The sequence below is a fragment of the Heloderma suspectum genome, chromosome 1 (genome assembly GCF_057233095.1).
Source record: "Heloderma suspectum isolate Gila_16-S chromosome 1, 16-S_ref, whole genome shotgun sequence".
NCBI classification, from domain to species: domain Eukaryota; kingdom Metazoa; phylum Chordata; class Lepidosauria; order Squamata; family Helodermatidae; genus Heloderma; species Heloderma suspectum.
Window position 1 is genome coordinate 130,789,530 of NC_139458.1, and position 23,088 is coordinate 130,812,617.

Below are 23,088 nucleotides of genomic sequence, written 5' to 3' on the forward strand. Positions count from 1 at the left end.
AGTCAAGTGGGCCTTAGGAAGCATTAGTAACAACAAAGCTAGCAGAGATGACAGTCTTCCAGCTGAGCTATTTAAAATCCTCAAAGATGATGCTGTTAAAGTGCTGCATTCAATATGCCAACAAATCTGGAACACTCAACAGTGGCCACAAGACTGGAAAAGGTCAGTTTACATTCCAATTCCAAAGAAGGGCAACGCCAAAGAGTGCTCAAACTACTGCACAATTGCGCTCATTTCACATGCTAGCAAGGTGATGCTCAAAATCCTACAAGCTAGGCTTCAGCAGTACGCGAACCGAGAACTACTGGAAGTACAAGCTGGGTTTCGAAGAGGCAGAGGAACTAGAGATCAAATCGCCAACATTCGCCGGATCATGGAGAAAGCAAGAGAATTCCAGAAAAACGTCTATTTCTGCTTCATTGACTACACTAAAGCCTTTGATTGTGTGGATCACAACAAACTGTGGCAAATTCTTAAAGAGATGGGAGTACCAGACCACCTTACCTGTCTCCTGAGAAACCTGTACGAGGGTCAAGAAGCAACAGTAAGAACAAGACATGGAACAACTGAGTGGTTCAAAATTGGGAAAGGAGTACGACAAGGCTGCATATTGTCACCCTGCTTATTTAACTTATATGCAGAGTACATCATGAGAAACGCTAGGTTGGATGAATCACAGCTCGGAATTAAGATTGCTGGGAGAATTATCAACAACCTCAGATATGCAGACGATACCACCCTAATGGCAGAAAGCGAAGAGGATCTAAAGAGCCTCTTGTTGAGGGTGAAAGAGGAGAGTGCAAAAGCTGGTTTGAAACTCAACATTAAAAAAACGAAGATCATGGCATCTGGCCCCATCACTTCCTGGCATATAGAAGGGGAAGAAATGGAAGCAGTGACAGATTTTACTTTCTTGGGCTCCAAGATCTCCGCAGACAGTGACTGTAGCCATGAAATTAAAAGACGCTTGCTGCTTGGGAGGAAAGCTATGGTAAACCTAGACAGCATAGTAAGAAGCAGAGACATCGCCTTGCCGACAAAGGTCCGTATAATCAAAGCTATGGTTTTCCCAGTAGTAATGTATGGCTGTGAGAGCTGGACTATAAAGAAGGCTGAGCGCCGAAGAATTGATGCCTTCCAACTGTGGTGCTGGAGAAGACTCTTACGAGTGCCCTGGACTGCAAGGAGGTCAAATCAGTCCATCCTAAAGGAAATCAACCCTGAGTGCTCATTGGAAGGACAGACACTGAAGCTGAAGCTCAAATATTTTGGCCACCTAATGCGAAGAGAAAACTCTCTGGAAAAGACCCTGATGCTGGGCAAGACTGAAGGCAAATGGAGAAGGGGACGGCAGAGGATGAGATGGCTAGATAGCATCACCGATGCAATGAATATGAACTTGAGCACGCTCCGGGAGAGAGTGCAGGATAGGAGGGCCTGGCGTGCTGTGGTCCATGGGGTCACGAAGAGTCGGACACGACTGAACTACTGAACAACAACAACAGGTTTCAGCTTATCACTAAACACGGCCTCCTTAATCTTTCCCCTTTGGAGTCTCCTTTCGACTGCTAGCACCGAGATCTTCACTGAAGTTGTTCTTCCAACATATTTCTCTCTCAAACGAAGGGTCCAAGGTCTAGCACGTGTTTCATTATGCTGAATATCATCCAAGTGCTCCCTATATCTTTTTAGAAGAGGTCTTCCAGTTTCACCAATGTAAAAGGAGTTACATTCCAAACACTCAGTTTTATAAATAGCACCCTTAACTGCACATTCCCACTTACCGTCCACACAGATAGGGCATTCCTGTGTTCAGCATTTGTTGTCATACAGCTGAGACTTCACAAGATGTTGTTTCAATGTTATTGGGACAGTACAAACAACATTAGCCTTGATGTTATGGCAATCAAGAATATTTTGGGCTTCACAAACAAATCTGTCAGTCACAAATGGGATTTTCAAGACAGGTAGCCCTCTGATATACCTCACACTCCTAACAACTGGAACTGGTAACCTATAACCAGTAGCCTCTGCCAGTTTTACTGCCTTTTGTTTTGATTCCTCAGCATAAATAATGGTAGACACCCCAACAGCTTTCTGAATCATGTTCATTACTACCTGCCTTTTCGCTGGCACAGGGTGTGCAGAGTTACAATTCAATAATATATCCCTCTTCATAGATTTCCTGTACCACCTTGTTTCAAACTGCCCATTACAGATCTTTAATTCTATATTTAAAAAGGGAAGCCAACTATCTACATTTGGCTGCTCCCATGTTAATTTTATATGGTCCACCCCATTCATTGCATCAAACTCTTTATCTGCTTCGATCACTCTATGCATTATAATTATAATATCATCTAAATAATAGCGATACAGGAGGATGTCATGATCAATACAGCATCTTTCAATTGAGTTCATATATGCAATGGCCAATAATGGTGCCAATCAATTTCTCATTGCTACGTCATGTTTCTGTGAAAAATATTCACCATTAAATTGAAATATATTACACTGTAAACATGCAGCTATCAACCCATCAATGTCCTCAGTACTAAAGCCATAAAAATTAATTAGATGGTAATTTTCTTTTAAAAGTTCTACCAAACTGGATCTTGCTCCATTATCCACATTGGTGTACAGTGCTTCAACACCAAAGCTCTCCATGTGTATTGTGTCCATCTGATATAACTTATCTAATAGTTGCTTGGTGTTTTGCAAATGAGCTGGGACACAATTTAACAGAGGGGTTAACATAGTTGTAATCAAGCCAGTGTGGCGTAGTGGCTAGAGTGTTGGACTGGGAGCTGGGAGATCCGGGTTCTAGTCCCCACTCGGCCATGGAAGCTCACTGGGTGACTTTGGGCCAGTCACAGACTCTCAGCCCAACCCACCTCACAGGGTTGTTGTTGTGAGGATAAAATGGAGAGGAGGATGATAATGTAAGCCGCCTTGGGTGCCTTGCAAGAGGAAAAAAGGCGGGATATAAATGCAATAAATAAATAATAATAAATAATCAGCCAGCTCACTATGTCTGCTGGCCCATCACAGCCAGAAATAATAGGCCTTACTTTAAAAGCCTTCACATCTTACATTCCTCAATCTTACGTGCTTTTAACAGGAAATAGATAACCGGGCAACAAGGATTGTTATTGTCCAACAATAGTTTTAAATTATTATTAACCTTCCACCTTTCACAAGTGCTTTTCCAAACTGTCCTTATATTTTTCCCACTCCCTCAAAACTCAGTCAACAATGCAGGAGTATATGTAGTGTGGTCAGACAGATGTAACAAAGCAATTTCTTTATCTTGCTCTTGACTCATTATAACAAAATCTCCTCCTTTATCACTCCAGATATTCTTTAGATGCCCTCATCTTGGAGTGCTTTTAATTGCCTTAATGCAATTCTTGGATCTTTTAGCACATTATCTCTCTGATGTGTTTCCTCAACATCAAATAATTTGTTGATTTCGTCAGCTGCCACAGTCATGAGACAATCAATATCTTGAGAGACTGGGGGTGCCATAGCTGGAACTTTCTGAAAGGACAGCACTTTTCCAGTTGTTTCTGAGAACTGTCTTCCTCAGTTGGCACAACCTCCCTCCATTTCAGTGGATTAGCTAAGCAGTGCAGCCCAGTTTGTAGCTCCATTCTAATATGCTCATTCACTTTTAAGTTCAGAGCAAATGATGGTCCTAAATCACATAAGTGCCTGATATTATCTTTCACCACCACATCTCCAACCACTGTACACCGTGCTTCTCCCACCTTTTCTTTAACTTGTAAATTACAGCCTGTTCCAAAGATTCACAGGAACTTGTATGAACATTCGGTCTTCACAAGTTCTTCATACACCTACGCCACGTAACGCAACGCCATGACAGAATTTCTCAAAGCACTTTTGAAAAGCATGTCCATACATTTTGGGTGCCTGCAGATGGAGGACTCCTAGTGCTACAAGTGAATTGTGCAGCTATTCCATCCTCTTCTCCTTAACAGAGAAGGTGGAACAAGCGGTGGGAAAACATGGGAGGGTTATAAGTGGAAGATGATGACCTCCACCCCTGTACCCCCCACCCTTACCATTCTGTGAATGAGGCAGGGTGATGGCACCATGAAAGCCTCATGTGGAGGCACAGAAACAGCTTTCACTATGGTTATGCATGTAGCGCTTTCTGTATCAAGCTCAGAATTTGGAGGTTGAGCCATAGTTAGGCAAAGCCTGCAGTGTCTGCCTCCACCGCCAGAACATTAGATTGCAACTATTGTCAATACACATAGTGGGTTATGTGTGCTTCGTATCTTGGTTGTAAAATTGGCAAAACACCCTTGTCTAGGCATAGAGTGAGTTTTCTTTCCTTTATAAAAAAACACTTGATATTATTAAACAATCTAACAATCTCTCTTCTACTTTTTTCATACAGTAAAATTCTTTCTTTGTTTCAAGTTGCTTAATCCCTTGGAATACTTTAAAATAAATGTGTGCTTTTTAAATTCCCTTCCCCAGAGCCTCCAACATGTTCTCCAGACCAGTTCACGTGTGCAACTGGTGAGATAGACTGCATCCCTATGGCATGGCGATGTGATGGATTCTCTGAATGTGATGATCAGAGCGATGAGGATAGCTGTCCAATCTGCTCAGTAACCCAGTTTCAGTGTGAAAAGGGGCAGTGCATTGATGCAAGTTTGAGGTGTAATGGAGAAATCGATTGCCAAGATAAATCTGATGAAGCTGATTGCGAAGGTAAGTTGTGTTTTCTTGATCTGTTTGCAGAGCTTGTGTCAGAAGCTGGGCTTTCCTGCAGTCAATCATGGTAGCTGGCAAAAAGGAAGTATAAATGGAAATTACTCTTTGAAGCAAATGTGGCTGCTGTATTTTTGTCTGAGTTGCCCCCAGTTTTTTGTCACAGTGGTAGCCCTGCCTCCCATGCCATCCTCAGTTGCACAGGGCACTTAGCAGAAGGACTGTGGCTGATTAATATTTCCTTGGTTGTCCATTTCAGCTGTGTCATTGCCCTCACATGCCAGCACTAGACACACTATGAACTATTTATGCAGTGGTGACCATTTTTTTTTCAGTGAAGCATATGTTTGGTTTCCATATAAACAGAGCAAAAAGTACATTTGAGTATTTGGGGACCGTTTAAAAACTGTTGTCTAGCTTCATGGTAATGATCTGTTCATTATTTGATTTGGGCTGAGAGTGATATAGAATTGCTCCACTGTCCTTTTCTTTGCAGCAATTTGTCTCCAAAATCAGTTTCGATGTGCCAGTGGCCAATGTATCCTCAAAAAGCAGCAATGTGACTCCTTTCCAGACTGCATAGATGGCTCTGATGAACTTGCATGTGGTAAGAGACTTGTTGTTGTTGTTCAGTCGTGTCCGACTCTTCGTGACCCCATGGACCATAGCACGCCAGGCCTTCCTGTCCTGCGCTCTCTCCCGGAGCGTGCTGAAGTCCATATTCATTGCATCGGTGATGCTATCTAGCCATCTCATCCTCTGCCGTCCCCTTCTCCTTTTGCCTTCAGTCTTTCCCAGCATCAGGGCCTTTTCCAGTGAGTTTTCTCTTCGCATTAGGTGGCCAAAATATTTGAGCTTCAGCTTCAGTATCTGTCCTTCCAATGAGCAGTCAGGGTTGATTTCCTTTAGGATTGACTGATTGGACCTCCTTGCAGTCCAGGGGACTCGTAAGAGTCTTCTCCAGCACCACAGTTCGAAGGCATCAATTCTTCGGCGCTCAGCCTTCCTTAGAGTCCAGCTCTCACAGCCATACGTTACTACTGAGAAAACCATAGCTTTGATTAGACGGACCTTTGTCAGCAAGGTGATGTCTATGGCTTCACTGAGTTAGACAAGCCCCTTCGCCACAACAAGGCAGTGATCCATGAAGGGGGGTAAGAGACTACCTTTCACTATTTTGTGTCTAGAGACAAGTACTACTACTTAGTTCTTGAATATGTCCCTGTGAGATATGACTCCTCAGTCCAGAAATATAAATCCACTTCTTTATTACTCTGTGAAGCCTGATACTTTCCACATTTGTGTGTACGTGCTTAAAAATGTAATATCCTTCAACGGTACTCTGCAGTGTTCAGAAATCATTGGGTGGGTTTTTTTAACCTAACCCAATCCACATCCTGTCAAGGAGCTACTGTGCTGTAATTGGGCCCCCAACAAAATGTAGCCCAAAACCAATTATCAAAAGGCCAAAGCGGATGCAATTATTTTTGTCTGAGCCTTTGGTGGCTGCTCAAATTGGCTTCAGGCCCTGTGTGGTTTATATTAACCATAAATGCTTTAAGAGGCTTTTTGAATATAGATGGTCTGATAATAATTCTGTTCTCTCAGCCCTGGGACCTATGTAAGGAAAAACTAGAGATGATAGCCCTGAGGTTGTCTCAAGAGATTTATAATGGGAATTGAACAGGGAGAGTAAATGGGCTATTTGAAAGGCTGCAGTTAATAACTTTGAACTGCAGTAGAAGTCCTGTGAACCCAAAACATTTTCCCTGTATGAGGAAATGCTTGTTGCTGTTGTTCAGTCGTTCAGTTGTGTCCGACTCTTCGTGACCCCATGGACCATAGCACGCCAGGCCTTCCTGTCCTGCGCTCTCTCCCGGAGTGTGCTCAAGTTCATATTCATTGCATCGGTGATGCTATCTAGCCATCTCATCCTCTGTCGTCCCCTTCTGCTTTTGCCTTCATTCTTTCCCAGCATCAGGGTCTTTTCCAGAGAGTTTTCTCTTCGCATTAGGTGGCCAAAATATTTGAGCTTCAGCTTCAGGATCTGTCCTTCCAATGAGCACTCAGGGTTGATTTCCTTTAGGATGGACTGATTTGACCTCCTTGCAGTCCAGGGGACTCGTAAGAGTCTTCTCCAGCACCACAGTTCGAAAGCATCAATTCTTCGGCGCTCAGCCTCCCTTATAGTCCAGCTCTCACAGCCATACATTACTACTGGGAAAACCATAGCTTTGATTAGACGGACCTTTGTCAGCAAGGCGATGTCTCTGCTTCTTACTATGCTGTCTAGGTTTGCCATAGCTTTCCTCCCAAGGAGCAAGCGTCTTTTAATTTCATGACTGCAGTCACCGTCTGCAGTGATCTTGGAGCCCAAGAAAGTAAAATCTGTCACTGCTTCCATTTCTTCCCCTTCTATATGCCAGGAAGTGATGGGGCCAGATGCCATGATCTTAGTTTTTTTAATGTTGAGTTTCAAACCAGCTTTTGCACTCTCCTCTTTCACCCTCAACAAGAGGCTCTTTAGATCCTCTTCGCTTTCTGCCATTAGGGTGGTATCGTCTGCATATCGGAAGTTGTTGATAATTCTCCCAGCAGTCTTAATTCCGAGCTGTGATTCATCCAACCTGGCGTTTCTCATGATGTACTCTGCATATAAGTTAAATAAGCAGGGTGACAATATGCAGCCTTGTCGTACTCCTTTCCCAATTTTGAACCACTCAGTTGTTCCATGTCTGGTTCTTACTGTTGCTTCTTGACCCTCGTACAGGTTTCTCAGGAGACAGGTAAGGTGGGCTGGTACTCCCATCACTTTAAGAATTTGCCACAGTTTGTTGTGATCCACACAATCAAAGGCTTTAGCGTAGTCAATGAAGCAGAAATAGACGTTTTTCTGGAATTCTCTTGCTTTCTCCATGACCCAGCAAACGTTGGCGATTTGATCTCTAGTTCCTCTGCCTCTTCGAAACCCAGCTTGTACTTCCGGTAGTTCTCGGTTCGCATACTGCTGAAGCCTAGCTTGTAGGATTTTGAGCATCACCTTGCTGGCATGTGAAATGAGCGCAATTGTGCGGTAGTTTGAACACTCTTTGGCGTTGCCCTTCTTTGGAATTGGAATGTAAACTGACCTTTTCCAGTCTTGCGGCCACTGTTGAGTGTTCCAGATTTGTTGGCATATTGAATGCAGCACTTTAACAGCATCATCTTTGAGGATTTTAAATAGCTCAGCTGGAAGACTGTCATCTCCGCTAGCTTTGTTGTTACTAATGCTTCCTAAGGCCCACTTGACTTCACTCTCGAGGATGTCTGGCTCAAGTTCAGTGACCACACTATCATGGCTATCAGGGACATTAAGATCTTTCCTGTATAGTTCTTCTGTGTATTCTTTCCACCTCTTCTTAATCTCATCTGCTTCTGTTAGGTCCCTGCCTTCTTTGTCCTTTATCATGCCCATCTTTGCACAAAACGTTCCCTTGAGAACGCCAATTTTCTTGAAAAGATCTCTAGTCTTTCCCATTCTGTTGTTTTCCTTGATTTCTTTGCATTGTTCATTTAAGAAGGCCTTCTTGTCTCTCCTTGCTATTCTCTGGAACTCTGCATTCAGTTGGATATATCTTCCCCTTTCTCCCTTGCTTTTCGCTTCCCTTCTTTCCTCAGCTACTTGTAAAGCCTCATCAGACAGCCACTTGGCTTTCTTGCATTTCTTTTTCTTTGGGATGGATTTCGTTGCTGCCTCGTGAACAATGTTACGGACCTCCGTCCATAGTTCCTCAGGCACTCTGTCTATCAGGTCTAATCCCTGAAATCTATTCCTCACCTCCACTGTATATTCATAAGGGATATGATTTAGGTCATACCTGAATGGTTTAGTGGTTTTCCCTACGTTCTTCAATTTCAGCTGAAATTTTGCAACAAGAAGCTCATGATCTGAGCCACAGTCAGCTCCAAGTCTTGTTTTTACTGACTGTATGGAGCTTCTCCATCTTTGGCTGCAAAGGACATAATCATTCTGATTTCGATATTGACCATCTGGTGATGTCCATGTGTAGAGTCGTCTCTTGTGCTGTTGGAAAAGAGTGTTTGCTATGATCAGCGTGTTCTCTTGGCAAAACTCTATTAGCTTTTGTCCTGCTTCATTTTGTACACCAAGGTCATGCCTGCCTGTTATCCCGGTGATTTCTTGACTTCCTACTTTAGCATTCCAATCCCCTATGATGAAGAGGACATCTTTTTTTGGTGTTAGTTCTAGAAGGTGTTGTAGGTCTTCATAGAACCGATCAACCTCAGCTTCTTCGGCATCAGTGATTGGGGCATAGACCTGAATTACTGTGATGTTGAATGGTTTGCCTTGGATTCGTACTGAGATCATTCTATCGTTTTTGAGATTGTACCCCAGTACTGCTTTTCCCACCCTTTTGTTGACTATGAGTGCTACTCCATTTCTTCTAAGGGATTCTTGCCCACAGTAGTAGATATGATGGTCACCTGAATTAAATTCGCCCATGCCTGTCCACTTTAGTTCGCTGATTCCCAAGATGTCGATGTTCAATCTTGCCATCTCATGTTTGACCACCTCCAGCTTACCTAGATTCATTGATCTGACATTCCAGGTTCCTAAACAATATTGTTGTTTACAGCACTGGATTTTCTTTTCACCACCAGACACATCCACAGCTGAGTGTCCTTTCGGCTCTGGCCCAGCCGCTTCACTCTTTCTGGCGCTACTTGGAAATACCCTCTGCTCTTCCCCAGTAGTATATTGGACACCTTCCGACCTGAGGGGCTCATCTTCCGGCGTCATCTCTTTTAGCCTTGTGATATGTTCCATGGGGTTTTCTTGGCAAGAATACTGGAGTGGGTTGCCATTTCCTTCTCCAGTGGACCACATTTTGTCAGAACTCTCTGCCATGACCTGTCCGTCTCGGGTGGCCCTGCACGGCATAGCTTATGGCTTCACTGAGTTACGCAAGCCCCTTCGCCACAACAAGGCAGTGATCCATGAAGGAGGAAATGCTACAGATCATTTATTAGTCCAGCCTTTCCCAAACTGGTGCCCTCTGGGTGTGCTGGACTTGAACTGGCTGAGGCATGCTGGGAGTGGTAGGACTTTTTTCTTTATGAACATGCATAGGATTGCGCCTTTAGTCCCGAATATGCTTCTGATTCATTATTTTTCAAGCCCCCTCCCATTGTTCTCTGTTCATCCATTTCCAACTGCTGTCCAACTGACACTGTACAACATGTCAAAGCTCCCTTTGATTTTAATTTTCCTGAATTGCATCCACTGTCTTGATAACTTTGAATGCAAATTGACTCTTGTTTGAAAGTAACAGTGTTAAGGGCTGTGCACAGGGTAGCCTCAAAAGAAAACATGTATATTCTCAAAGATGGCAGCTGAACTCCTATATTTGTATTGTACATTGCTGGAAAAAGTGGTTTGGCGTATAATTATCTATGGCCCCATCTTCAGAGAGTGTGACTGATTGATACTGCTAACAATGGGGGGGGGGGGGCACATGCCCAAAAAGACATTTTACGTTACTGTACTGTTTTTATTCTCAAATTTTGTAAGGCTCCTCAAATGTGAGAAGATAGAATTAAAAAATCCACAAATATGCCATAATCTGGCTTCCTTTGTGGAGCTTAGTCCAGAGCATCTACATCAAATTAATTTTAATTTATCATTATTTATTTTTTACAGGGAAAATTAAATCCTCCTCAGATGAGTCCCAGCCCCACAGTAGTGCTATTGGGCCAGTCATTGGTATCATCCTTTCCCTTTTCGTCATGGGAGGAATGTACTTTGTTTGCCAGCGGGTGGTATGTCAACGTTATGCTGGGCCCAATGGTCCTTTTCCACACGAATACGTCAGCGGCACACCTCACGTCCCCTTAAATTTTATTGCTCCAGGGAGTTCTCAGCACGGCACTTTTACTGGTAAGGATGGCCCAGCGGTTGCATCTAATTCTTAATATTATGTTCCTTGCATTCCCCCCTTACCTTCACAACATGTCAAATAGCAGCTTAATGATGCTTATGATTGTCATTGTTGTATTGTTCCTATCATGATATACCAGAATATATGGCAGCTTAATACTTATTTGAAACAAGAAGGGAGGGCAAACTTTTGAAGCTGACTTGGTTGCTCACACATCTAGATTGAAATCAGAGCTTTGACTATAGACTCTTTGTATAACTCTTGTCAGGCTATTCTCCTTGTGCCTCTGCTCCCCATACATAAAATGAAAACAAGACTACTTCCATTCCATATGAGATACTCACCCCAATCCAGAACAATGGGGCCCTGCAGTGAACGCATAGAGCTCCTCTATATGCAGGCTGTTCCATTCACATCAGTGGAGAATGTCCTTGGCATATGTAACCCTTGTGCATATGGAGCTGCCATTTCCATCAAAATAAATAGAGGAGACCATGTGCACATTTGAGCTCCCTGAAGCCAGTGGTCATTTTGGTCCTTAACCCATTCTTCTATTATTCTCCTTATTGCTGTTGCTAACCTAGCTCCTCTCATATTAAGGGGCAGGTATACTAAAAACTTCTTGAGAACCATGTTCACTCTTGTGTGTTTTATTTATTTATTTGATTGTTTAATGTATTTCTGAGCTGCCTTTCAAGACTGCAGTCTTCCCACGGTGGCTTACGATACAAAATGTACAATTCTATATCAGTGTAACATTCATAAAATCAAATTTTTAAAAACCAATTTAAAAATAAACCAATAACAAGTGCAGCATATATAATACAAAAATCTTTCAAAAGCCAAAGAAAACAAATACAGTTTAAAACCCCTCTTTAAAAAAGGAAAGAAAAGATGGATGTCTTAGTAGGGAAGTTTCATAGATCGGGGCAACCACTGAGAAGGCCCTATCTCGAGTGCCTGCCAACTGTACAGATCTTGATGGCGGGCCAATAAGTAAGGCCTCCAACAATAATCTTAACATATGGGCAAGTTCATAAGGGTGTAGATAATCCGTCAAATAACCTGGACCCAAACCATTTAACTCTTTCAAGAACAAAATCATCACTTTGAATTGGGCCCAGAAACACTGGCAATCAGTGCAACTGGTACAGAATTGGTATAACATGATTCAACCATCTAGCCCCAACAGAGACTATAGCAGCTGCATTCTGTAACAGCTTGAAGTGTCTTCAAAGGCAGCCCCACATAGAGGACATTGCAGTAGTCCAGTCCAGATGTAATTAGAGCATGCATAACTGAGGCAGAACTTCAGCACAGGGATGCTTATTGCTCTCTTCCATGTCCCAACCCCCAGCAATGCCCTGCTGTTTTCTGAATTTTAAAATTTGTTTTAAGCATTAGGGCTACTCTGATCTTATTTGGGAACACACATCAACACATTTTTAGAAAAAAGCAAGGTGGTCAACAGCAGCAAGCCACCCCCTCCCCCAAATCCATTAGCAGTGTGTTTGGTGTTTAGAAAGGGGCTTACTGGAATTTTGTGCAAAGCTAAGATCTGTTTAAGGCTGACTGTGCAGAAAGCCCTTAAGTTCTAATATTCAAGGAAGAATAGAAATTCCTATAGCAAGGGATCCTTCTGTCTGATCACTTAAAGAGAAATGCCTTTATCTTTACATAAGACAAGGAGCTTTGTGATAAAACTGAGAAGGGTTTTGCAGACCACATAGATGTGCATAACTACAATAACTTATTTCAGTTGATTTCAATGAGTATGTAAATTCTTGTCTACTAGAAACTGCAGTCCAATCTTGTTATATCCATGTAGGCATCTCTTGTGGAAAATCTATGATCAGCTCCATGAGCCTGATGGGAGGAAGCAGTGGTGCCCCTCTTTATGACCGAAACCATGTAACTGGGGCCTCCTCTAGTAGCTCATCTAGTACCAAAGCCACTTTCTATCCACAGGTAAGTTTTGAAAAGGATAGAAGTCATTTTCTCCTCTTTCCCCTGTTCACAGCTAAAAAATTAGCCATATAATAAAACAAAAATAAACATCATAACCATGTCCTAAGGATGAGTCAGTCAAGAATAAGGTTGTCCTTGGAAGTTGTAGCCTGTTATTTGCAGGCCAGCCTAGTACCCACTGAAGGTGTTGGGCATCCTCTTGTTCGGTTCACTGAACAATAATGAAACTGTTCTCCAGAACAATCCCAGAGGAGTTAAAATGATCAGTGAGTCTGCTAATGAGTAAACAGTGTAAGATTTTGTAGGACATGTTTTTGTTAAGATTATGACCTTTAAGAACAGTCTTCTGAATGTTTGCGTTCTTGTGTCATGTTTTCTCCGAAAGAGTAATCATTCTGTTCTTTGTGAACTTTTTGATGTTGCTGACCTGCTGGGTCACTTGGTACTGTGTAGTCCCGTGAGCATAAGCCAGAGTGAGAAAACAAAGAGAGGCACTTGGTCAAAGATGATGGGGTGCCTTAAAGGTGAAACATTCCATCTACTGTTTACTTACACTGAATTTGTCGTGGATCTCTATGAACCAGCCAAAATCCTCTGACCCATTTCCCCTTAAATAAAAATCATTTTAGTAAACAAAGCAGGAAGTAGAAAGAAAACTCGAGAGCAGACTTATACTGATTGGTCGAACGTGACCATTTTATTTTGTGATGTGTTTTAGGGGTCCTGCATAAGGGGACAGTGCTTCCCTACTCATCTTCATTCAGTTGTGCCCTTGTCTCAGATGTTGGCAGCTCAGGGTCAAACTAGATATTAGAAGCTGTTTCCTAGTTCTGTTGCTTGCTTCTGTGACCTTGAGCAAGTCACCTCAAATATCTTACATCAACGCTGGTATGGACTGAGTGAAATGTTTAAATAAACTAGGTATCCTTAAACTTTCAAAAGGGGGATGTTGAACAGTTAGAACCTCCAGAAGAAGTCCAGAAGAATCTATAGAATCATAGAATAGTAGGGTTGGAAGGGGCCTACAAGACCATCAAGTCCAACCCCCTGCTCAATGCAGGAATCCAAGTTACAGCATCCCCAACAGATGGCTGTCCAGCCTCATCTTGAATGCCTCCAGCGTGGGAGAGCCCACTACCTCCCTAGGTAATTGGTTCCATTGTTGTATTGCTCTAACAGAAATCAGAAAATCAGAAGTTTTTCCTGATGTTCAGCCGGAATGTGGCTTCCTGTAACTTGAGCCCATTATTCCATGTCCTGCATTCTGGAATGATTGAAGTTATGAAGAAGTCCAAAAACACCCCCCAAAGTCAAGGATAATAGCTCACTGGGTGTGAGCGGGTTCAAGACCACCTGCTTTACATGCAGGAGGTCCCAAATGCAATGCTTGGATTTTCCAGTTAGCAAAATGTGTATCTGGCAGCAGTGCTGGGGAAGACCTCCGCCTGAGACTCCCTGGAGAGCTGCTGCCAGTTGGTGCAAACAAAAGTGGAGTAAGTGGGCCAGTGGTCTGATGGTATCAGACAGCTTCATATGAAAACAGAATATTACAGAAAGTATACTGTCAATATATTAATTAAATGATTAGCAATAAGTGCAGTCAGTATTTCATTTCCCCCCCTCTATTTCAGACAGAAACTATTCTGTATTGATATATGTTAGTGACATGGTTCTATGATCATATTAAACAACCAGGACTTAGAGCAGATTCATACAATGCTGGCTTTCGTGGTGCAGTATCCAAGCCTGCCTGTGCACTAGCAGGACCTGCCACTAGTGCAACAAGGAGTTAGCGGTTGTAAAGGCAACACAAAATGAATAGAAATGCTCATTTCTGGAGCAGGGCAAGTCAGCAGAGCTTACAGAAGGAAGCTCCTCTGACCTGTCTCAATCCAGAATCAAGGGTTTCCGCTTGTTTCCAGAGTTGTTTTCTGAAACGCTAGCTTTCTGTTGTGCAAGTGGTGGGTCCCACTTATGCAACAGATCAAGCGGGAGTACGGCAGCGGTACTGGATACTGCCTAAGGATGCACAGAAAGCCGCTTTGTGAGTTGCTGTTTGTGTGAAATGACACTTCTTCAATGCTGTGCACCGGGGCCAGAGAGATGTCTTTGGCTCCAGAAAGCAATGTGGTATATTAAACAATTTCTTTTCATTTTATTCCTCCACAGATTCTCAATCCACCACCTTCACCAGCCACTGATCGCTCCCTCTATAACACAGAAATGTTCTATTCCTCAAACATTCCTTCAACAACAAGATCTTACAGGTAACAAGCCTTTTGAATTCTTTATGCAATGTTAATATCAGTAAACCAAAATTAACTTCTTAAAACCTTCACACTTTAAAAACTTAAAAATCTCTCCCCTCATTCTGTTTCCACTGTAGTTTGAGCATGAGTCACCTTTTGTTATATTAGTGAATGTGTTATTTTTCTGATGCAACTGTTTTAGAATTGGGATATAGGACTGTTCAGAGGTGTATTCAGACACTGGCAAGTGAGGGGAGACAAGACCAGCAAAGGCCCTGCTTATGGTACTCAAAGAGACACTTGAATGATTAAGAGTAAACAGCTTTTCATTAAGCCTGGCAGACCTTGCTGGCTCTTAACCATTGGCAGTGGGTTTGGCTTTAGCTACAAGTTGTAGCCTCTCTGCAACTACAATTAAGGTTTTGTTTTGTAAAGATTTTCTATACCACCCTTTGCCCGTGCTTCCAGGGCGGGTTTACATTAAAAAATAGAACAAAATAAAATACAAATATAGTTTTGAAAATGCAATTAAAAACAGCAGGAGCAGCATCTAAAAACAATTTAAACTTTAGGAGGACAAAATTGTCTTTGCCTGGCAACGAAAAGATACTGTTGGTGCCAGGCAAGTCTTCCTGTGAAGAGAATTCCACAAGCAGGGCACCACCACCAAGAAGGCTCTCTTTTTTTCCTTTTTATTTTTTTTTAATGTTTTAAAATATACATGCCTAAATGTGTATATATCCATAGCAATGAATACATATGAAACACATATATATATGAAAATATCTTACTAGCAATTATACATAGGCTTCAACAAAAGTGGACCAGATATCCAAATAAGTATCCATTTGAAGATGATGTTCATAAGCCACCTGTTCAAATGTTTAAAGTGCTATAAGGTCCTCAATCCATTGTGTTATAGGAGGTGAGCGTGTATCCTTCCAGTGTTGCAATATCAGTCTTTTAGCTGTCAAGAAGGCACAGAGAATCCAAGAAGGCTCTCACCTCAGATGGAAGTCTCCAAAGATAGTGTCAGTGCACAGGGAGGCTGACGTGGATATAACATCAGTTTTCCTGTATCACTGAAGTGTAATCTGGGCACCAGCTATCATAATTGCCTCCTAACAATTGCCGCCAATCATATTGTTGGTGCAGATGGGGGGAAAGTGCTAACTCTTCAATGCCTATTTCTCCCCCCTTTTTTTCTAACAAGCACACTGTTTGTTTTTGTGTCTATGTAAGTATTAATTATGCTTTTCTCTGTCAAATGTATATTTTTACCACACAAATAACTTCGGTGTTATTTTCCAGGCCCTATCTTATAAGGGGGATAGCTCCACCAACTACTCCTTGCAGCACTGACGTATGTGACAGTGACTACACTACAAGCCGGTGGAAAGCCAATAAATACTACATAGATCTAAATTCAGACTCAGATCCTTATCCACCTCCTCCCACTCCCCGCAGCCAGTATATGTCAGCAGAAGAGAGTTGTCCACCCTCTCCAGCCACAGAGCGAAGTTACTTCCACCTCTATCCCCCTCCCCCATCTCCTTGTACAGACTCTTCATGATTTCAGCAGAAGGAACTTGTCTTTTTTCTGTAAATATATTTTAAATATGAACAAAGATTTTAAAATATATATTTTATGTTCTAAAATGGGGTGGGAACTTTAAAAAAATGTGAATAAAAATGGGTGGGCCAGGGCTGTGAAAACTGTACAGCGAAAGAATATTTATAAGTTGTGTTTTTTTAACTTAATATCCATTCTTTTGTGCCATATTTTGCCTTTGCATTGAAGTCACAAAATTTAAATTGACCTCCAAAGGAGGTGGGGAGCGGGGAATATATACTTGGAGCGTTTTGAAATCACCATTTTGATTCCGTAAAGGGGAATGTGCTGAGTTTATTTTGTTCTGTTCTGTTTTGTTTGTTTATTTTTTTAAGTAAGGGTAGTAAGAAATACTGTGTGAATGAATGGCAATGTTGTTTGAAATACACGCGCAGGAAATTAGTTTTTTTTTAAGGATACTTGATCATAGGTAATTAACCACAAAAATGCCATTTCTTTTGGAATGCTGAATGCAAAAAGAGGCCTCTTCTGTTTTCATTCCATCGTCATTCACTTTCCAGAGGAACCTGTGCATGAGGAAATATGGAATTCTGAAACTTGCACTCAGTTACTTGCTCTCACTGTGATGAAATAAGCATGCAGGCTCACTGGGCACCTGTCATGGTTCTGACAACCTTAATGTAGTATTTAATTGGGGAAGTAAATGAAGCTTCATCATTTAGAAGAAGCCATAAATTCAGGTTAGCAATTGTCAGGAGACATGTGGCCATGAAACCAATGGTAGAAATAGAAATGGATAATCAGATGAGAGATACCACTGTCAGTTGTCTTGCTTTTCTGGAAGATCACAATATTCTAGTTGTATAGATCCCCTCTGCCTGGAGGCATCTTCCTCTGTCTGCTTTTTTGGGCCCAAGCAATCTCTGTATGGAAATTCCAAGTTTATATTTTTGTTTGCAAAAATTGGGACAGCCACATTTAGGGTGCAATCCTACGGGAATAGTTGGCCGCCTCCAAACTTGGAAGCGACCAACTATCCAATGCAGGGCAGGCAGAACAAGGAGGGGATCTTCTCTGCTCTCTGGCTGCCCTGCATTTGTGGCTAGATGGCCGATTTCGGCTGTCTAGCCTGAGAGGCTTGGAGCCAGGGGGGAGAGGGAGGCTGGGTGACACATAGGAAGTGTCATACTGGCGCTTCCATCATCCCACCCCTCTCCACCCCCCAGAAGCACCCCCTTTTCCCCCACTCTGTGCTTCTCTTCCAAGCACAGAATCGGTGACGAACCACACCTCCTACAAGGGGCAGGTGGAGGGGTTAGGTAGGCCCTGGCTCCAAGGTCAGTTCCCGAGAACTGAAAAATCCTATGGCCATCTAGCCTCTGTCTAGCAGCCATAGGATTGCGCCCTTAATGGCTTAAAATATTTTGATTAGAAATGTGTCCCTAAGTCACTGAGCAGCAGATATATGGAATTACTTACAAATGAAATGATCTTCTTAAAATAGGCATTTCTCCTTCTCTCACACACACATAGGAGGGAGTGCCTGTTCTAAGTTGGGGCCTGTTGTCAAATCAGAGTGAGTGCTTTTTTTCTTCAGAAGTATTGTTTTATTCATATGCAGATTTAACTGATGGATCAGCTGAAATATATATGCCTAATGGACTAAGATTTCTTTAAGTGCATGATAGCCCTAGCAAAAGCGTTTCTGGTGCTCAGGATTGGATTCTAGTGCAGATTTTCAAAGCATGCAATCTAAAAGCTGGAAAACCTTGAAAACAAATTTTGAACTCCCGTTGTTTTAGAGGTTTGACTTCTTTCATCTCTTGGAGAAGACATTATCTACATTACTCCAGTTAATAGGGACCAAATTACCTTAGATCAGCCTTCCTCAACCTGGTGGCCTCCAGATGTGTTGAACTACAACTCGCAGCATGCCCCAGCCAGCATGCTAGGAGTTGTAGTTCAACATATTTCGAAGGCACCAGGTTGGGGAGGGCTGCCTTAGATGAAGCAGAGTTGGAGGGGAGTCTTGTAGGCTACCAAGTCCAACCCTGTGCTTGCTGCAGGAAATCCAGAGCTAGAGCATTCACAACCAGATGATTATACAGCCCTGCCAGTCACCCCAGTTGGTTCCATTGTCAAACTGCTCTTACCATTAAGAAATTTCTCATAATGTACAGTTGAAAATCTGCCCTCTGGTAACTTAAATCCATTAGATCTGATCCTACCTTCTGGGGCAGCAGAGAACAGTTCTTTGCCCTTTTGGAGACAATAATACTAGATCTCCTTTCAGGTAACTTTTCTGCAATTAACTGAGGGCCCCTATAATTTGGGAGCAACCTGTTATAGGTCCATATAACATTAAGCCACCATTAATCCTGATCTTCCTGTGATACTAGTACAACTTCCCTGCATTACCAGCACAGCACTGTGTTCTGAAGTGATGTGCTAGCATAGCTGTTATTATCTCTCATCCTAATGCTGGCATGCCAGATTTTAAGCTCTGTCTCTTAATGAGTTTGTACTTTCCAACACCAGGCTGCTGCTAATTAGGACAGAGAGCTCCATACCCAACCTCTGGATGCACATATGGAACTTTTTATTTGGATAGGTTTTTCTAATCACTTTGTATATTTAGAGCTGTTTTCTCTTTGGAACTGAATGTGGAAGCCTGTTCATATACGTTAGCTCTCCCCCAACATGCAAAAAGAGAGTACTGGGTCAAGGGAGGTCTATATTTGTACTTGAAGATGCTAGTTTTCATAGTGGGTTGGAAGGAAAGAGAGCAACACTTCTGTGTTACCTACCTGTACATTTGCTTTTGCATGTTCAGTCTGATTGCATTGCACAGAATGCTTGGAACCTGAGTATTGCGAGAGCTACAATGTGAACAAACAATTACATATGATTGGAAAGGGGGCGGAGGAGAAAACAAAAATTACAATCTGTTTTCACAGCTGCAGAACAGCAGGTGCAGCAAGCTTTTGACAACCTTAAAACCACTGACAAGAATGAAAAATGTTCCTTTTTGAACTTATAGCTGGATTTTTTGCAAATATTTCTGGCAGAGCATGATGTGAAACTCCTCCAAACTCTGGCCAATATTTCCCATCATATTGACAGGGTGAAGTTGCACTTCTTACATTTCTTACCACTTCATTCCTTACATCTGCCTGTTTATCCTAACTATTTGGACCTTAGAGTGTAATTTCAGAGAAGGAGGTGCTGCTTAGACCTGTGTATGGGGTGGGGTGTATGTGTGTGTGTTCAGGTCCAGTCTGTCAATACATTAGTATTTTACAGCCACATCTCCTACTTCTCTTATCAGTATGGTGGAGAAAGATCTATCATTATTTGTAAATGTCAACTCTGTGCCCATGAATACTGCAAACATAATGTCCTAGTCCTATAAACTTCAAGATGCCATAGATGTGGTGGTACTGCTTGCACTTCTAACACAGACGGCACTCACATCCATTTAGTTGGCTCAGGTCAAAGTCATAATAGTGTGTTAACGTGTTAAGTATTCTCAACAAATCTCTGATTAATGATGTAAACCGATGGAGTTGGAAGGCAGGAAAGTCTAGTCCTATGCTACGGTCTCATATCTAACTGAACCATAAGTAAAGCATGCATGTATATTTTACAGTTAAGCGATTTTCATCCAGTTGTTTGACGTTGACATAACTCTGTTTAATCTTTTGTGTGGCATTTGTAAAGAGGTTGCTCTTTTAGCTGTTAACATTACAGGCCTTTAGTACATGTCTATGCCAATTTCCTATTGTCTTACAAGTGACACCGAACATTTAAAAGATAGAGGGTTGGATCCAGGATCTGCCTTCCATGGATGGGAAAGCTTCCACTCACAGAAGCTGCCTCTGCTCAATACTCCCTCTCCACCCCATTCCTCAGGTTCTCTTGACTCTCTGTGTAGCACTTTCAGAGGGTTGGAGGGGCTACTGTGGTAAGGAGGTGGTGGAGAAATGTGTTTCACCAGCCTAACTGCACATACCTAAATCTGGATCCAGCCCAGAGATTTCAGTAAACTACTAATCTTAAAAGAAGGCGGGGACCGGGGGCACTCATGATTTTGGTGTCTTCATCTGTTTTCTCTGAAAAATGCTGTTCTACACTAAGTTGGATACAAAGCACCTTGAGCAGACAGAAAATAGCAATTAGTGCTGTTCAGTAAACAGAGTTCACGTAGTGCTACATAATAAGGTTATCTAGTAGTTATGCCTCTGCTACTGCAAGAAGGTTCATAAGCTGTTGCACAAGCAGAACATAATCTTTTAACTTAATTTCACTTTTCTCACACAGTGTTCTAGTGCAAGATGTAAAACTAGTCTTTACAGAACCAAAAGAAAATAATACACTTTGGGGGTTTTTTTTAACTGAGGACTGTCCCACTGATTTCAAGGAAACCATTGAGTGTTTGCGGGAGTTTAAAAGCTCTCAAATCTGTTTCCTGATCCCCCATACCCGATGTTCATTTCAGTCCATTTAGACCCATTTTTATTAACATTAATTTCAAACCTGTATGAACCTAGGCCTTAAAGTGAATTCAGTGTTGATAACCAACCTGGCATGCCTTTTTAGAGAGAAGTCATAGACCTAAAAGATAGCTCAGTTTCCCAAAAGCCTTGCGTCTAAAAATAAACTATTTAAAAATAAAGCACCTTTAGGCAAGGAGCTATGTTCCCTGGAGGTCCCCTGTGGTTAACTTTTTCTGTGTGTGCGTGCGTGCGTGTTGTGAAGGGTGTAATGTCAAGCTTAACTTGTAAAATAATACTTGTGGAAAATACTTTGTAAATAATGTAATTGAAGTATTTGTAGTTAGAAAAAGAACAAACAGTTGCTGATTTAATTAAATACAAAACCCTATTGGCCTGGAACAAAATGAAGCAAAATTAGAGTTGCCAGGTTGCAACTCTGAGATTCTTCCTATTACCTTTGAACCTACTGCTCAGTTAGGTGACCAGCCTGCCAGCCTGCAGTTCCTCCTACCTCTCCTCTGGCTCTGTTACCTGCCCTACCTGCCTTGCAGTATGTCTGGAGTCCTGCTCATTAGTCAGAGCGGGGAGGACAGATGACAGAACCATGGAGAAATGGAGTAGGAGAACAGCAGCAGTCTCATCACACCAGTTCAGTGGCTATCTTAAAGATAAAAGGGAGAATCTCTGGATTGCAATCTGGCAACTCTGAGTAAAACATCTTAAGGTGGGGTAATGCTTTGCTTGTTACCCATGAAATTCAGAGGGCATTCTAAACAGAAATGAAACCCAGGCGGCTTTCTGTATTGTATCTAAATATTTTGCAATTGCTGCTAATGTAAATGTACATGAATATATACAAGTATTGCCAAGAATTGTTATAATAGACTCGCACCAATCTGTTTTATATTTATATTGTAAAATGTATCCTGCAAACAGCCTAAATATTTTAGCTTTATACTCTTATCCTTTTTGTAGACACAATTTGTCATAAACATTAAAAAGTGCCTTTGGTATTTTTAAACAGCCTAGCGTATTGACTTGGGCAGATGATAACAAAGCCTTAAAAAGCAAATAGCCTTTTATCCATTGTGCTCCATTGGTTAATTTTTCACCAAACATTGTGTTGCAAAAATGTATTAATGTGCTCAATTCATTCCAAACAAAGGCATTCATGAGATGGTGGAGCTAAGCTTATTTGTACATCTTCAATGCAACATCACTAAATATTGACTTTAGAGACTTGATGTGATTTCGAGCAAATATCCTGTGGGGGAATCTTTGCTCAGAAATGACACTATTCCAAGGAACTTCCACTCAACCAACACATTTCCTTTTGATGGAGTCCTAGTCCTAGTTTTACTGATTATGCTATCAGTTTAAAATTATATGTACAGTTAATTTAGCAGAGTATCAGTGCAAAAGTTAAATTAGCTATTTTCCTCTCAAGGTCTGGCACTCACAGCACTGCTGAATTTTTAATACCATGAAATTAAAATCCTTGTATCACAGCAGAAGCGTTATTAAAATCACTGTTTAGAGTATGGCATTCAGCATATAAAAGAGGACTGCTGAAAATATCATTTTTCTTACAAATACCCCCCCCCACACACACACACACACCACTGTACAAGGTACAGCCCCTTGCCAGCAACAAAACAGAGGAGACCTAAAAGTGCATGCCTTGGGCTGGATGGTACCTTTAAAAAATGAATCACACAGTAAGCTCTTGGCATTACAACCTATAATTGTTCCATATCACCAGTGCTAGAGTTCTGTTTGAAGTTACTGGCTTTGTGTATACCTGTAAAGTTAACTCTGCATTTTGTACTATAGATTTTGATTACTTTGTTTTGTAATTAAAACTTTGGGAAAAAATTGTTTGGCACCTTCCTTCATAAATGATTTTTTAATCTAAAAAAGTGTGTGTATGTTTTTCTGCTGGGGTAAACTTTTAAAGGAAATCAGTGCATTTTAAAGAGTATTTGCCTCATTATTTCCAGTGCATACTGGTTTCATACTTGCTTCTGAAGTTTAGAGACTGTCTTTCCCCGTTTCAAATAATTAATGTTGTTGAATGGATTTTAGATGAGCAGATTTACACTTGTGCTGAAGTTTGT

General features: G+C 41.7%; 1 protein-coding gene across 1 annotated transcript in view; it reads left to right on the plus strand.

The window, feature by feature from the left end:
* The window catches only part of LRP5 (LDL receptor related protein 5), a 169,907-nt gene extending 153,432 nt beyond the window's left edge, over positions 1–16,475 (plus strand). Inside the window, exons 18-23 of the mRNA XM_084857481.1 lie at positions 4,510–4,746; positions 5,243–5,353; positions 10,448–10,684; positions 12,514–12,653; positions 14,823–14,920; positions 16,214–16,475. Of these exons, the coding sequence (XP_084713607.1) occupies positions 4,510–4,746; positions 5,243–5,353; positions 10,448–10,684; positions 12,514–12,653; positions 14,823–14,920; positions 16,214–16,475 (1,085 nt within the window). The remainder of the gene's footprint in view (positions 1–4,509; positions 4,747–5,242; positions 5,354–10,447; positions 10,685–12,513; positions 12,654–14,822; positions 14,921–16,213) is intronic.
* The last annotated feature ends 6,613 nt before the right edge of the window (positions 16,476–23,088 follow it).